The 14,377-nt window shown below is 33.8% G+C and overlaps 3 protein-coding genes across 4 annotated transcripts; 1 reads left to right on the forward strand and 2 right to left on the reverse strand.

The window, feature by feature from the left end:
* The first annotated feature begins 1,361 nt into the window (after positions 1-1,361).
* On the forward strand, positions 1,362-3,984 carry LOC114181981 (protein-S-isoprenylcysteine O-methyltransferase B-like). 2 transcript variants are annotated; one of them, XM_028068709.1, is made up of 3 exons: positions 1,362-1,539; positions 2,538-2,616; positions 2,730-3,984. In XM_028068709.1, exons 1-3 carry the CDS (start codon positions 1,495-1,497, stop codon positions 3,314-3,316), a joined length of 711 nt encoding a protein of 236 aa, XP_027924510.1. In that variant the 5' UTR covers positions 1,362-1,494; the 3' UTR covers positions 3,317-3,984. The 2 variants fall into 2 exon arrangements, with proteins under 2 accessions (XP_027924510.1, XP_027924511.1); XM_028068710.1 differs by lacking the exon at positions 2,538-2,616 and having other exon boundaries at positions 1,371-1,539; positions 2,617-3,984.
* Positions 3,985-4,971: 987 nt separating this feature from the next.
* On the reverse strand, positions 4,972-9,852 carry LOC114181980 (DNA polymerase epsilon subunit B). The gene is made up of 13 exons (XM_028068708.1): positions 9,591-9,852; positions 9,337-9,517; positions 8,585-8,738; positions 8,310-8,441; positions 7,966-8,043; positions 7,416-7,520; positions 7,213-7,293; positions 6,976-7,106; positions 6,672-6,766; positions 6,492-6,591; positions 6,266-6,380; positions 6,040-6,150; positions 4,972-5,487 (listed from the first exon to the last, which is right to left on the reverse strand). Exons 1-13 carry the CDS (start codon positions 9,748-9,750, stop codon positions 5,347-5,349), a joined length of 1,584 nt encoding a protein of 527 aa, XP_027924509.1. The 5' UTR covers positions 9,751-9,852; the 3' UTR covers positions 4,972-5,346.
* A 985-nt stretch (positions 9,853-10,837) lies between these two features.
* On the reverse strand, positions 10,838-13,838 carry LOC114180335 (pentatricopeptide repeat-containing protein At1g73400, mitochondrial). Its single transcript, XM_028066630.1, is given in 3 exon segments — positions 10,838-11,068; positions 11,260-11,940; positions 11,943-13,838. Coding segments are annotated over 2 exon segments (1,890 nt in total). The 5' UTR covers positions 13,591-13,838; the 3' UTR covers positions 10,838-11,068; positions 11,260-11,698.
* Between the last annotated feature and the right edge of the window lie 539 nt (positions 13,839-14,377).

Genomic DNA, 14,377 nt, shown 5'->3' on the forward strand with positions numbered 1-14,377 from the left:
GAACAAAATATTTTTTTTCAGATACTCAATAATAATTTTAACAAAATCAAAAGTGATCTGTACACCTGATGTACACGTACATCCATCACTTGCCATATAAAACTGTTCTTTATTCATGGAGAATCACCAGTAGCTTTTGTTTTGTTGTGTTAAGATTGTTTAGTTATTGAATTAAATTTTGATTATTATGAGTCACAATAATTAAAATTTTAATCAGCGGTTGATTGACTTTTACCTGATGCTGAAGATATATGTTTAAAATGGGCTATGTAAAAGAATAGGTAGGTGATACTTCAGATTATTTTAGGTAACAGAAAATTTGGTAATAGATAACACAACATTGTTGGATGGTGTGACGTATTGTGTGGGTTCTTGAGTGTTGTGGCAAATGATAGAAAGAGGATTGAAATAAATGGAGTCACAGATGACAAACATAGCAAGCCCAACAAAGAAACATGGAGGCCCAAAAGAAATATTGTGTGGGCCTATAGGCCAGGTGCTGGTGGGGCCGCCCCAAATTGTCATCTTTAATTTTAATTTAAGACCGTTTCATTAGGACTCCTTTCTTTGCCGCAGGGAAGATAAAGGTTGTATTATATGAATCTCATTTCAAATTTTGACACAAAATTATTGGATATAGGTATGACGGAGAAAGAAAACAGAGAAAAAAAAAATTATTCATCAAATTTCAAAATAATAATTATTCTTAAAAAAAATGGTTAACAACAATTATACTATAAAGTTAAAATAGAAATATGAATTATTTTATACGCAAAAGAGAAGAATCCTATGTGATAACAGTCATTATATACATATTTATAAATAAAACTGAAATAATATCCCGACAATAATATATCGTGTTAAGATAATGATTAATTAATATTTTAAAAGAATTAGCCTTTTATTGAATATGATGAATGAATATGAATTTTAGCCTTTTATTTATCACAGCCAACATGGTTTTGTTGCAAATGATTCGTTCAAATATTTGTTTTGGTATTAATGCTTTTAAGAATTTACTTGATCAATCTAGCTTAGAGTTATTTGAAAAATGTAAAAGGTCTTGAAATATTGACAAGTCAGTGCCGATTGCATGTAATCAAAGTCTGAAGAACTCAGTCATTGATTTTGCAAACCTTCCTATTGATCTAGGATCTATTATTATTTAAAATATATTTAATAATTTTACTTGAATTTAATAAATCATATTTGATATGCTATTAAATATTTAAAAATGAACTTAAGGCATGTGTATATTTTCTAAATAAATACTACACACATATATATTTCGGAAATATTACTCTTACTTACACATGTAACATACGACAAAAGATTTCAAGAGTTATATTAGGAAAAAAAATTATAAGAAAGTGCAAAAAAAGAAACCTATTTCTAAATAAATGGTATGTGACCATTAAGCTTGTGCAAGTCATCTTCTTGTTCCTGAATTAGGGTTTTCAACAGTTATTTGGCTCCAATTCTCCCCCACTCGCCATGGTTCATTTTCTACCAGGTTGCGATTCGAACATTTCCGACAAGGTACGAATCTGGAAGTTTCGATTTTTATACCAGATACCTGTTGAAATTCCTTTTTCTCTTCTTTTTGTTGTTTAGGTTCTTAGGCACCTTTTCTTTCTTTCTTTTTTCTTTTCATTATATATTTTAATCAACTATAATTCTGGGAATTGGCAAGGGTCTAGGGTATTCGTTATACAGTAGTGACTATGAAATAGATTACTTTTGTTTTTTATTCATTCACCTATTGTGGAAGTGCTGTTATCGTGTTGATAATTGGCGTGTGCATTTTTGGTTAATTCATGTGATGTGTTGTCGTGATTATACTGTAAATTTGTGGGTAATTTCATTTTTTAAAGCTGTTTTAGATAACCCTTGTTAATTTCTAGGAAACGATGTTTTTTTTACCGAAAGAACGAGGTAAAAGTAGAAATTGATGCTACTGAAATTTGAAAGTTGATTTATTTAGCTTGTCATGAATATTTGACGAAGTTCTAAGTTGGTTGGGCACTTTATAGAGAGCCCTTTTCTTTTGTTGGTGGTTGTGATTGAATATTATGGCATGACATATGTTGAAAAATATATTTTTCTTTCATAGAATCGTGTATTGTTGTTTGATCTGTTCATGCAACCCTTCCTTGTGGAGTAAGGTTTGGTTTCCTCTGTTACAATTTATCTGGCTTAAGAATCTGTTGATAATCGTGGTAATGCCCTCCAAACACCATGACAGTATTCTGAATTTGGAACCTGTGTCTTTATATTTTGCATAAACTACTCCAGAAACACTTATAGGAGAAGAAAAATTGAAGTTAAAAACTAAAGTGGGTACATGCATTGCAAATATTCTATCACACTAACTTCTCCAGAAGTTGATTTTTAACATACGCATTTTTTTTTTTTCATGCAAGTGGTTTTGCAGAAGTTTATCTTAAAAGATCCTGTCTTCATTGAAACAAACCCAGAATTTATTGTTTGAGAATTAACTCTATTGTTTTGATCCATCCTTATCTAATTTTTTACAGATGCCCTACTTGAAGCATTTTCTTGGTGATGGAATTGAATTTCCAATACTGATTTTACATTACAAATTGCATTTTTCAGGTCTGACTTGTACCTCATCAGCCAAGTCTTTTTGTGGCATATCAAATTACATTTAAACTAACCAGACTGCAAACAAGCTATAACTGATTGACTCTGTTTGAACAAAATGACAGAAATCCTTAGCTACACGGCTTGCAGACAGTTATCTCAAATGTTCTTTGCAATTGTCTTCTTTCACAGTTCTGAGTATTTTCTAGCAGCTATCATTCATGGGAGATCAAATATAACTCTGAGGTCGCTTTTGCTTAGCAAACACTACGTTCTGGCGATGATCTTTTCGGTGCTTGAATACAGCATTGAGATTGTTTTGGTACCTGAGATGAAGGAACACTGGGTGATCAGTGACTTGGGTCTGGCACTGGTTGTGATTGGGGAGATTATAAGGAAGATGGGAATTTTGACAGCTTGGAAAGCTTTTACACATCTTATAAAGATATACCACGACAATGATCACAAGCTGATTACCCATGGTATATATGGATATATTCGTCATCCAGGGTACTGTGGGTTTCTAGTTTGGTCTGTTGGTACTCAAATAATGCTTTGCAATCCCATATCAACTATTGCATTTGCAGCTGTTGTCTGGCGTTTTTTCGCCAAGCGAATACCTTACGAAGAATTCTTTTTGAGGCAGTTTTTTGGAAGAGAGTATGAGCGATATGCTCAAAGAGTGGGGTCAGGGGTGCCATTTGTGAAATGAAGACTGGTAAATTCAGTGTGCCGAGCGATATTCTGTCACCATGTATTCCAAGTAATGAAGGAAGTTTGAACCATTTTTCTCTCGGAACAGTTTTGATCCTTGTTTCACATAGGTGGAGGTGTAAAGTGCTTGCTTTTCAGCTTGTGGCTATGGCAACATCCCCTTTCACTATATGCAGCTGTTCTTGTGTGCAGCATCTGAAAATGAAAGTCAGGATTGGGGTTAGATAGTGTTCCATAATAGGTTTTTCGTGGTCTGGACTAGATTGTTGCATGTTATTCATGGGGCTTTTTGCAAGCCTACTGATTTTATCGCTGGCAATGATTATGAGATTCTCTGGTCAGCATGTTCAATCAAATGTGTAAAATTTAGCTTAGCTACTACTTACAAAGGATTCTGTTTTTTAGGTATCGGCTTTTGACTGCGTCATGCTTCAACATTTGCAGTATTGCAAGGTGTCACTGCAACAAAAAGGCTAAAAGCTAGAGAAATAAATTGTCACTAATGAGCAGCAGTACTACCATTACATTGTATATCATGTATCCTCTGCTGCATCTCTTCTAGGATTTTCTTGCCACCAAAATCTCTTCCTGCAGTCACAATCTCGAATTACTGTCAAACTGTAAAACTAATCAATCAATTACTCGGAGGATTAAACTTGTTCAGAATACATTGATCTGATTAAAATTCAAAATATAAACGGAATGGTTTGTTCTAGAAAATAATACTCCATTAAGGGGTGATTTAACACGAAAAAAAACTATATTAAGTGTTGTGCTAAATTTTCAAAGAAACATTAAATTTATTATTTTTTTGTCTTAAATTATTCATTATGTGATAAAAATCAGTCCTCGGAATGAAGCTATGGGGGACTAGTTTCCCTTGTTGGTTTCTCTTAGGGGACAATTTTTCATAAGAACAATCCACCCTTTATTCTGATCCTTGTTATACGCATCTGATAGAGAATTATTCTTAATTTTAAGTAACGAAATACATTTATGATTTTTCTTGATTTAATAAAACGAAGATATTAAATTATTTTACTCGTCATAGACATGAATGCAAAACTCGGGAGTAATACTCACCGAAATTGTTAATTAGCATAACTTTGAAACTACTAATCAAAACAACCCGGAAAGCTTGAGAATTATCTTTTCATAGTGACGATGTTGATGGAAATTATGTCATGGTCGTCTACCTATTGGTATAACGTTCAAGCTGAAATTCATTTCACTAGGATTGAACCCAGACCACATGAGAATGATCAACTATTTAATTCAACCATTCTATAAAAATGCTCATTTTAAATATGTACGATAAACAAAATATACATTATCCAAGAGAACCTACAATTACTTAACCACGTCCAAATTGATCGGATTCGAATCCTAGTCTTGTCAATGAAAAATACAGCTGGAAAAAGAATATTCACCTTGTAATAATACTCAATACATGAGAACCCACGTGGCCTTCAAAGGAAAGAAGACGTAAGCTGGTAGCATCGCCATGTCCGAAAAAACTAGTGTAACAAAACAATTCATCGGAAGAATAATCAAAACTTTCAAACTAGGAATAAGAACATAACATGCATACTGGAAAGCTTGAAAATTATGAGGATGATGGAAATTGATGAGTCTGTTACCAAGCTATGCCTGTGAACAAATCATGAAATAATTGGTTGATAACTCAACAATTACATATCGTAGCTAAGTCTATATATATAAAACACATCTTCTGTAGTATGCACTAACAAGTAGTATCTATCTACATAAAAATTCACAGCTTCAACTAGATCTAGATTAGCAGACACCTACCATACAACAATTTTGCCTGGTTAACAATGTAATTTATATGATACAATAGAATTACAGCTTACGGCTGTGAATTCAATCTTCTCAAGTGGAAAAGGAAGCAATTCCAGATTTCCAGCTTTATTAATGGTTGTATGTCTCACGAAAGAATAGCAAAGCCCGCATGTCCGAGATGCTAATGATCAGAGGATGAGACCAACAATAACTATGCCAAGTTTACTACAAGGCTGACAATTCAACTTCTTGAGAGCAGGGACGATATGCCACAAACGTGCTGTCAATAGAGAAGGAACCAGTATTAAAACAAGTGATTCCTGTGTACTTGAATGCTTTCTGCTGACTTCTGTCACCCAAAACTATCTGGATCAAGATATCACAACCACACATAATCAGCATAAGAACATTCTTTTATGGCTTTGAGACAAATCAAGATAAAGTAAACCAGTCGTTTTTGAAAATGTCAGATTACGGTCAACATTTCTTGCTTTATTACGAATTATTTCAAGGTCTAGAGATGTGAGATGCGAAATGCCAAATAGAATAGACCAGTAAAGATATAAAAAAATTGTTAATACTTCCAGTTTTGGGGGGGTGAATTTTGGCTTTCCTCTCTCAAAACAACAAGAGTTTAACTATTCAAATATACTATTCCCTTAAGTTAAAAAATGTAGTGGCTCAAAGATAAACAGATATCCAGAATTTACCCACTGCATTCTAACAAATACCCCATGAAGAAAAAAAAATGAAAATGAGTTTAGAGATTCAGTATTGCATGCAAATTTGATCTACGACCTTTCATTTCCGACACTACCCAAAAACTGGAATATGCAGTCAGCTTGCAAAGTAGACTTGTATGTTCCTAACATGATTTAAATATCTTTGCCACAACAAAATTTCAAATATGAGCAGTACCGTGTGAGGAGTTGGATAAAGATAAAGACAATGGTCATAATTCCAAATGATAGGTTGAACAGTTAGGGGCAGTGGACAGAGATGACTTTGATGGGTTATGGTAGCAACAAGCTGCAATTTAAACCAAAATTTCGTGAGTTGGATTTTAGAAGCTAATATTGTAAAAAATTCCAGAAACTAAAACCTATAAGAAAATAAAGTAGAAAACACCCGAGTGAAAAACTACATGTTGGAAAAGATCATCAGTTTCTTCCGTAGAAGGAGACATCAGACATGAGCGACGCATTCTATGCAGCATATCCTGGCGGAAAAATACAATTTCTTGGGTATAAAATTTGACCCTGTAGCCAAACAGATGCAAGTTGTTAAAATCAGCTTCCCAAGCAACTATCGAGCCCAAAATGCACAATTAATGAATGTCTCATGAAATAATATTTAAATGTAACGTTAACCTGCAAGGGTTGCTTGAAAATATCGCATTGGGTATGTGCTTTTGGAGCTCTTCAGTTAAATATTTTGGTAGAGCGCACCTAGGAAGAGCAGTAGAAGGACCTGGAAGAAGTTGCTAAAAGTGATGAATAACGCATAAAGGAAATAGCGATGAGAGCAATAACTATCAACAATGTCAATACCTGCATCATCAGGACCTGGGATGAACAGGAATTTACTCTGCTCTTTCAGCCGTGTACGGGCAGCAATCATTTCCCCCAGCTTACCAAACTGCATTCTGCATATTAGTTTTCTAATTATTTATATCCTTACGTAATAATAAATATCCCTTTTTAAGTAGTAACAACAATGCTTTTATTAAAACTAATTATAATGACACATGACACATCAAATAATGTGATCTGCCTAACTATTCAACATCCTAATTCCCGACTTCTAGTTATCACTGTTACGGAATGAAATACAAACATAGGAAGTGAAATTCACCTGAGGCTCGAATAAGAATGAAATGAAAGGTTACATGGCCTAGAACAGAAGTTTCCCATGAAAACAAATAAGGAAGGAACCACTTCCACACTCTCAAAACCATCCAGAACAGTCTCTAGCTTTGTCAAAGCCTTCTCTAGGAAAAAAACCATCAAGATTACATCAAGTTTCATATTAATAACAAGATGCTAGAGGAAATGAAGAAAAGAAGAGAAACAAATCTACGTTGCAAAGTACCTCTTCATTGTCTAGCCAAACGTCAGAAAGTATGACAAACATGTCATTTACTGCTCTTTTCTCCATCTCTTCCAGTCTAATCTATTAAAAAGGTTTAGGAAAGATGCAATTTCATTGGAGTATGATACCATAAGAACTTCAAGTTTCATAATAATAATAATAAACTTGATGAATTGAATACAAGGAAGGCATCATAAGGATACAGTTTCCTCTTTCGTTAAAGTACCACCACAAAAAAAGTCATGCCCTGCAAGTACTTTCAGCGACTTATCTCTATCCTCCAGTGGAGGAAATCCACATGTTAAGACCTGCAGAGAAAAAAAATGCAATGATTATGCAGAAATCAGAGTGGAAATATCAGAAGTCAGAATAAATTGGTCTAAGTTCTCGTGATTAAAAAACTCAAACAAGCTCAGGAATTTAAGCAGTTTTTATCAAGATTTAAGTTAAATAGGCAACAATTTCCTAAGCCTCTTACATAGGTTTTGGAATGCCAGAACGGAAGTTAAAGTAACTAATTCCTTAGCTTTTAGCATCTTTCGAGTACAAAAACTATAATTTTTTCCTGTTTGATGTTTACCTAATATTTATATGCGAAGTTCTGTTTTCCTAAATATGACGAGTTTAAATTCTCCAAATAATAGATACAATTTACAAATCATTGCTTTCTTAGTTACAAAATAATTGATACATTAGTTTTACAAAATAAATATATCACGAAGCACATAATGAGAAGGGCGTGCTAACAAGAACCTGAAAAATACCCTCCACGAGCATCTCCCCTTCAACCACAACTATAGTGTTCTCTGAAAAGAGTCCTGTAGTTATCTTGTATTGCCAGTCAAAGAAACAGATGATTATAGATCCAAGCTCATGTAAAATTTGAGCTGTTATGAGTTATAGCATACAAAATCAGCAAAAAATTAATGAAAATATGACATTTATACTTTTAGCTCTTTGCACCAAGGTCCTTCGATTACTTAGATTTAAGCATCTCTCAAGGAAGAAAAATGCAATTTAGTTTAAAGCATTTAATGAAATTGTATAGCTCTTACAAAATATATACAAGAAAATATTGTCAAAACGCTAAAGGATATTGCACTGGACAAGTTAATTTTAACTGCAGCTGTAAGGTCTTCCAAATAGTAATGGCCATCTTCCAGCTGAGATATTACGCCCATCACCCATTTTCTACCTGTTTGCCCAACCAGAGATTGAATAGGAGATATCTGATGCAGCATAACAAAAAATCGCATGTTAATTCTCCTCAAAAAGAAAAACTGGATGTAAGAATTTGAAAACACAATTCTCAACCATGGATAAACTCTGACATACAGATTGATTTCATAGCCAATTGAAACACCCACAGTACCTCACAACTCCCGAAATGAGAAAATTCAGATTCAAAAGCAGGTTTGGAAAAATGCTGGTCACGAGAGAGCCTCTGGGACAACAACAGAAACCTATCCCTGTACAAAGCTGCTTTTGCAGATGCTTCTCCGTGAATAGACAAGGTGCCCGTGTGCCTGGAACAAAAACAAGAAACACAGAAGCATGGCCCTAATCAAGTCCAAGTGCAAGACAACAACCAACAAAAAAAACTTATAAATTGCTTAACTGTGGTCATCTAAAATATACAATCAAACTACAACATGCTCTGCAATAGGATGAAGATGATGAGTCGTACAATACACGATAGAACTCATCAACATGACATCTATTTCCCCAGCTTTTGGTTAAATATCCAACTTCTTTTTCCACCAAGCTTCCATTTTCTGGAATAAGAGTTCAATAAAACCAACAACCACCAAAGCTAGTACATTCCAATTCAATCACAAGGCAAATATAAAAGAAAACCCAGAAAAAAAAAAAAGAACATACCGAATTTTCAATAGTGCTTTTGCTGCGATTTTCTGTTATATTTTCAGTTTGCAATCAAATTATTAAACATTCTTATTTCACTTATCGATGTACCTTTAAATGTAAAGCTCTATTTCGCTTGTATGAAAACCGCAAATGCATCTTCAAATTTCTTTTAAAAAAATCACGTTAAAGGAACTTCCCGCCAACCTTCGATTCCTAAGAGCAAACCAAACAAGGAAAAACTAGAACGAAAAACCTTACTCGTAGAACTGCTTTCTGATAGTGTCGTATTTATACTTCGGGAAGTCAAACGCATCGACAACGCGCAAGGCGGAAGAAGTGCTGGTGCCAGGATCGGAGCTATCCTCCACGTCCGCCTCAACTTCCAGCAGTTGGCTCACCACACGGTGCACTGTCTCCTTGTCGATTATGGTGGATTTCACTGCAATTTGTTCAGCATTTCAGAAATAGAATCGAAATTGAATAAATAAGTTAGAGAGAGAGAGAGTGATTACGAGATTTTTCGAGCTCTTTGAGGAGGACATCGATTGCTTCGTCCTCGTTGCCTTCGAAGTGAGATGCGAAGGAGAGGATCTCGTCGAGAGCATCGACTTTGAGATTGTATCCTATTATCTTACACTTCCTTTGAACCTTTTTCCTCATTGAAGCATTCATTTCTCTGTCACACACTCTTTCTCTCTCTGGAATCCCAGTGTTGAACAGAAGAGGAGGGTTAGGTTTGGCGCTAGAAAATCCTTAGTTTGGAAGAAATGGGGGGAAAATGAAAGAAACGAATACTAGAAAGCCCATTTAAAGCCACGCGCGAGCCCATTTCAATTAACCTAACTAAATGTTTCGAGAATGGGAGAAAAATCTCTCACATCATCTATTTGCCTTTAAAATATTAAGTTATTTATAAGTTTATTGATTAAAATAAATAAATAAGTAATCAATTTAATTCTTGAATATGTAAAACATAGTAAATTTAATCCTTAATGTGTAAATCCTTAAATAATATAACCTAATAATACATGGTTTTAGTGAAAAAATAATGCTAAAATTACATTTTAATGATAAAATAGTTTCATTAAAAAACATATATTTGATGTTTTTAAATGTAAATTATATTTAATATATATTATTAAATAAAATATTTACATACTGTTCCCAGTATTTTTTTTTTCAACTTAAATACTTCATAAGTTCCTAGTATCGATCTCGACGACACCAAAAAAAAAAAATCCTAATGGTTTCACCAATGCACTCTTAGATTACATGAATAGTTTGTTTATTAAATTATAATTTGTTTATTTTTTAAATTTATTGTTTAATTGTGCTACTCATTTATGATTTTTTTTTACTAATACAAAATGTGTTTTTTTCAAAATAAAATAAGAAAAATGGTGCAGTTCAAACGCTCAAAATTGACGCAACTCAAATGAGTGTTAAATTTAATTAAATTTATAATTTTTTATTTTGAAAAAAACTAACAGCTGGGAAACAAATTTGTTCCTTAATATGACAATTTGGACAACTTTTTCCATAAGAACTTTTAGAAAACATAAAATAATTTTCTCTTAAAACATATTTTAAGAAACTTTTTAAAATATTATTGTTAAAAAACTATCTTCAACAAACATTCTCATTCAATAGAGAGAGCACATCATTGTCCCCATAGGTTAAAACACATCTATATCTCTTTGATTATCCTTATAACATTTTGAAATTGACATTGGATTACTGTGAAAATGTAAGAGCTAAATTAAGAATGGCTGCTACATATTAGCTTTCAACAAAGTTTACAACATGATAGAACGATTAACAATACATTCTAATGTACAACCATATCTTTGTGGTATGGTTTATAAACACTGAAAACATTCACAGAGAATGATCTTAATCTTAATCACATATATCAAATCACTGGCCAGACATGTTTTAACAAACTCCACCCTTTACCACCACTGGATCTTCAGCAAAACAAACAAGCCTCCTAGATGAAAGAAACATCAAAACAAACGGGGACAAGTATTATACAAGAAGAAAATAGAATGTTACAAATAATTTTACAAGACAATATCTTACGATTGTACTTTAAAAAGTCCAAGTAAACTATGGCTTCCCAAAATGCAATGTAAAATCTCATAATGGTATAATTTTTATGCTGAAGGTAATAAAGTTTACCACATCATGCAGAAGTGTAACCTTTGTCCTCAAATGTAACAATAAATACATACATGGATCTTCCATCTTTAGGCTGCATCAACTAACCAACATTGTTCAATAAAAAATGTGTCTGTGGCAGCTTCCATTGTTTCTCTAGATGAATTAAAAATGAGAGTAGAAAAGATAAAGAGACCTACAGTTCTTCGTGCAAAAATTATCGGTACCAAACAGCATGACCAATAGAATATGTTCAGAGATGCAACTAGTTATCACAATGAATGAGTCCAATATGTAATGCAAGGCAAGCTTTAAGGCAGTATCTGCAATAGTGAATGCTATTATAACTTGCCATGCTTGCAGAAAATCTTTGTCTGACCTATCATGAGAAGAACCCTCTTAATTTTGCCCCTTCAGTTCCTGACAGATAGCACAAACTCAAGAAAGAAAATTTTAACTATTATCTCCCTCTTAAACTCATGCTCTTGCGCTTCTGGCTTAGAGCATAACGTCTAGCCATGCCATGATTATAGAATTTCCTCATATGTTCTGAGAGCCTTTGAATCGCCTGGAGATCACCAATCACAGACAATTGCATCAAAAAGGAGTCAAACTTTTTATATGGCAACTTTATTCCCCTGTTTATCACTTCTTCCAAAAGAAAACAAGCATCTTCCATCTTATTGCAGCTAAATAGCCCTCGATCATCACACAGTATGTGTCACTGTCTGGTCTGCAACCCCTGTTATCCATTTCCTGCCAAGTCTCAAATGCCCCATCAGGATCATCCATCTTAAAAAACATTGAAATCAGCATATTGTAAGTCTGAACACTAGGAATGCAACTCGATTCAATCATTCTTCCATATAATTTAAGTGCTTCCTCAGATTTCTTATTGTCACAAAGGACCTTGAGAAAACAATTATAAGTAACAATATCAGGTCGATAACCTTTGTTTCCCATCTCTTCCAAGAACTTGTAAGCTTCATCTACCTTTCCACACACGCACATTCCCTCAATTATTTCCTTATATGTTGTGACATCAGGAAGACAACCACTGCACATCATATGCCCTATAAGTTTAAAACACTCCTCCATTCTATTATTTTGAGCAAGAGCCACAATTATAATCGTATAAGTCTTGGCAGTGGGGGAAGACATAGTTGAACCTTTTGTTCTCATGAACTCAAAAAGATCAACAGCCTCTGTTATCATACCAGCTTTGCAGTATGTATCAATGGCTGTGTTGTATGTGAAATTGTCAGGTCTATGACCCAGTTGAATCATTTCCTCCAGTAGTTGCATCCCTCTAGTTGGATTTCTAACCCTACACCACCCAAAAACCAATATATTATACGTTTCTGCATTAGGCTTGACCGTTTTCCTCATTTTCTTGTATAGAGCTTCAGCATCCCCAACCAAACAACACTTGCATAGAGCATCCAATAGCAAGTTAAATGCATTTATTTCCGGTTGTGTCTTCACCCTTATCCTCCTCTTCTTTGCAAACTTCTGCACATGAGTAAGATACTTCTCAGTATACTTTCTCAAAATAGTCATCAGAACTTCAACCGGAACAGTAATCTTGTCATTCCTTTTCATATATTCCAACATATCACAAACTATCCGAAACTGTTTCACCTTGTACCTAGTACTAGATAGGATGTCCATCATATCATTATAAGCACAAGGCTCGTGTGAATAATTCTCCTGATGACCAGCCCAAGTGAAGAACCTAAATGCAATTTTTTCATCATATCTAAGCTTATGCAGCACCCCAATGACCAAAGGAGTGGACAATGGGATCCCCAATTGGCCAAGAGCCTCCTCCAAATTGTTAAACCCAATTAAATTATCCATTATAGTGTTATAAACCTTATCAACATCACTTTCTATACCACTACCCTCCACCATCGTGCTATACACCTTGCCAACATCACTTTCTATACCACTACCCTCAACCATCGTGCTATACACCTTGCCAACATCACTTTCTAAACCACTACCCTCCACCATTGTGCTACACACCTGATCAATTTCACTCTCACAACAACTAAGATCCTGATTCATGGAAACAGTTTCTGCACAGTAATGACGTTTAGGGATATAACAAGCAATATGATAGTTCAAGGGCAATGAGTATTGAATGAAGCGCACACAAGAAGTTTTATTATCAGATAAAGATGGCCTTTGGCAATGAACAGAGAAATGACAGGGTGAAAACCTTGTTGAGTGAAGTGTGGATTCAACTTGTGCGAGAACTTTGTTTCTGAAGATGTGACGATAATGGTGGATGCACAGTGAAAATGAAGGGGTTTTCAGAGAATTTATGTACCTACGAAACATACCCATAATTGTAATCTTGGTGTGGGAGTTGAAGACAATGAAAGGAGAGTGAGAGGGGGTTCAGAAACAAGTAGTAGATGAAAAAGATGGAGTTTTTATATCTGGGTATGTGTGGAATTGCCGTTCAGTGATTATTAGGAGCAGAGGGAACGAGAGATAGCAGAGCCTACTGCGGAGGATGCTTGTTGATGCTTCAAAACGGCATCGCTTCCACGACAAGAAGGGGGCGACGGAAATGCAAGTGTTAGAGCAATGTTTTCTGACATTTTATTATTTTAATATAATTTTGATTTTGTACGTGAGTTTGTGATTTTTTTTAAATAAAGAAAAAATTAAATATGTTTTTATCAATTTTCACTAAATCAAAATTTCTTCTTATCTTAAATTTAGTATTTCATTTTTTTAAATATGTAAATTTAACTTTTTTTAATTAAATTTTTAAATTTATTTAAAATTTTAAATATATAATTTAGTTATTTTAATTAAATTTTATTAAAAATTAAAATTATACTTGGATCATATTTATTGTACACAGTAAAAAATGACTTACTCCATTCACCTATAATCAACTCAATTCAAGTTATGGATTATAGTTGAGTACAAGGAAAATTAATTTAATTTGAGTTTCTAAAACAAAAATATAGTCTTATAAATTTTTTTTTAATTTTTGCATATAATATATATTCACATGCCTAGACTCTAAAACTAAAGTATAGGGTGATTCTTTTACTTATTACTTTTGACATCACTAATTAGACTTTTTATAGAGAAAAAAAAACTCACAAAATAGCAT

Source organism: Vigna unguiculata, chromosome 4, assembly GCF_004118075.2.
Source record: "Vigna unguiculata cultivar IT97K-499-35 chromosome 4, ASM411807v1, whole genome shotgun sequence".
Classification (NCBI taxonomy): Eukaryota; Viridiplantae; Streptophyta; class Magnoliopsida; order Fabales; family Fabaceae; genus Vigna; species Vigna unguiculata.

What these genes read in the sequence shown, in the direction of transcription:
- LOC114181981 (XM_028068709.1), top strand. Translation starts at nt 1,495, where the DNA reads ATGGTTCATTTTCTACCAGGTTGCGATTCGAACATTTCCGACAAG. An exon ending in ATTCGAACATTTCCGACAAG is followed by an intron (nt 1,540 to 2,537) that starts GTACGAATCTGG and finishes AATTTTTTACAG; the next exon opens with ATGCCCTACTTGAAGCATTT. An exon ending in TTACAAATTGCATTTTTCAG is followed by an intron (nt 2,617 to 2,729) that starts GTCTGACTTGTA and finishes ACAAAATGACAG; the next exon opens with AAATCCTTAGCTACACGGCT.
- LOC114181980 (XM_028068708.1), bottom strand. Translation starts at nt 9,750, where the DNA reads ATGAATGCTTCAATGAGGAAAAAGGTTCAAAGGAAGTGTAAGATAATA. An exon ending in TCGTGGAGGGTATTTTTCAG is followed by an intron (nt 7,521 to 7,965) that starts GTTCTTGTTAGC and finishes TTTTCTCTGCAG; the next exon opens with GTCTTAACATGTGGATTTCC. An exon ending in CTGATGATCTTTTCCAACAT is followed by an intron (nt 6,151 to 6,265) that starts GTAGTTTTTCAC and finishes TTTAAATTGCAG; the next exon opens with CTTGTTGCTACCATAACCCA.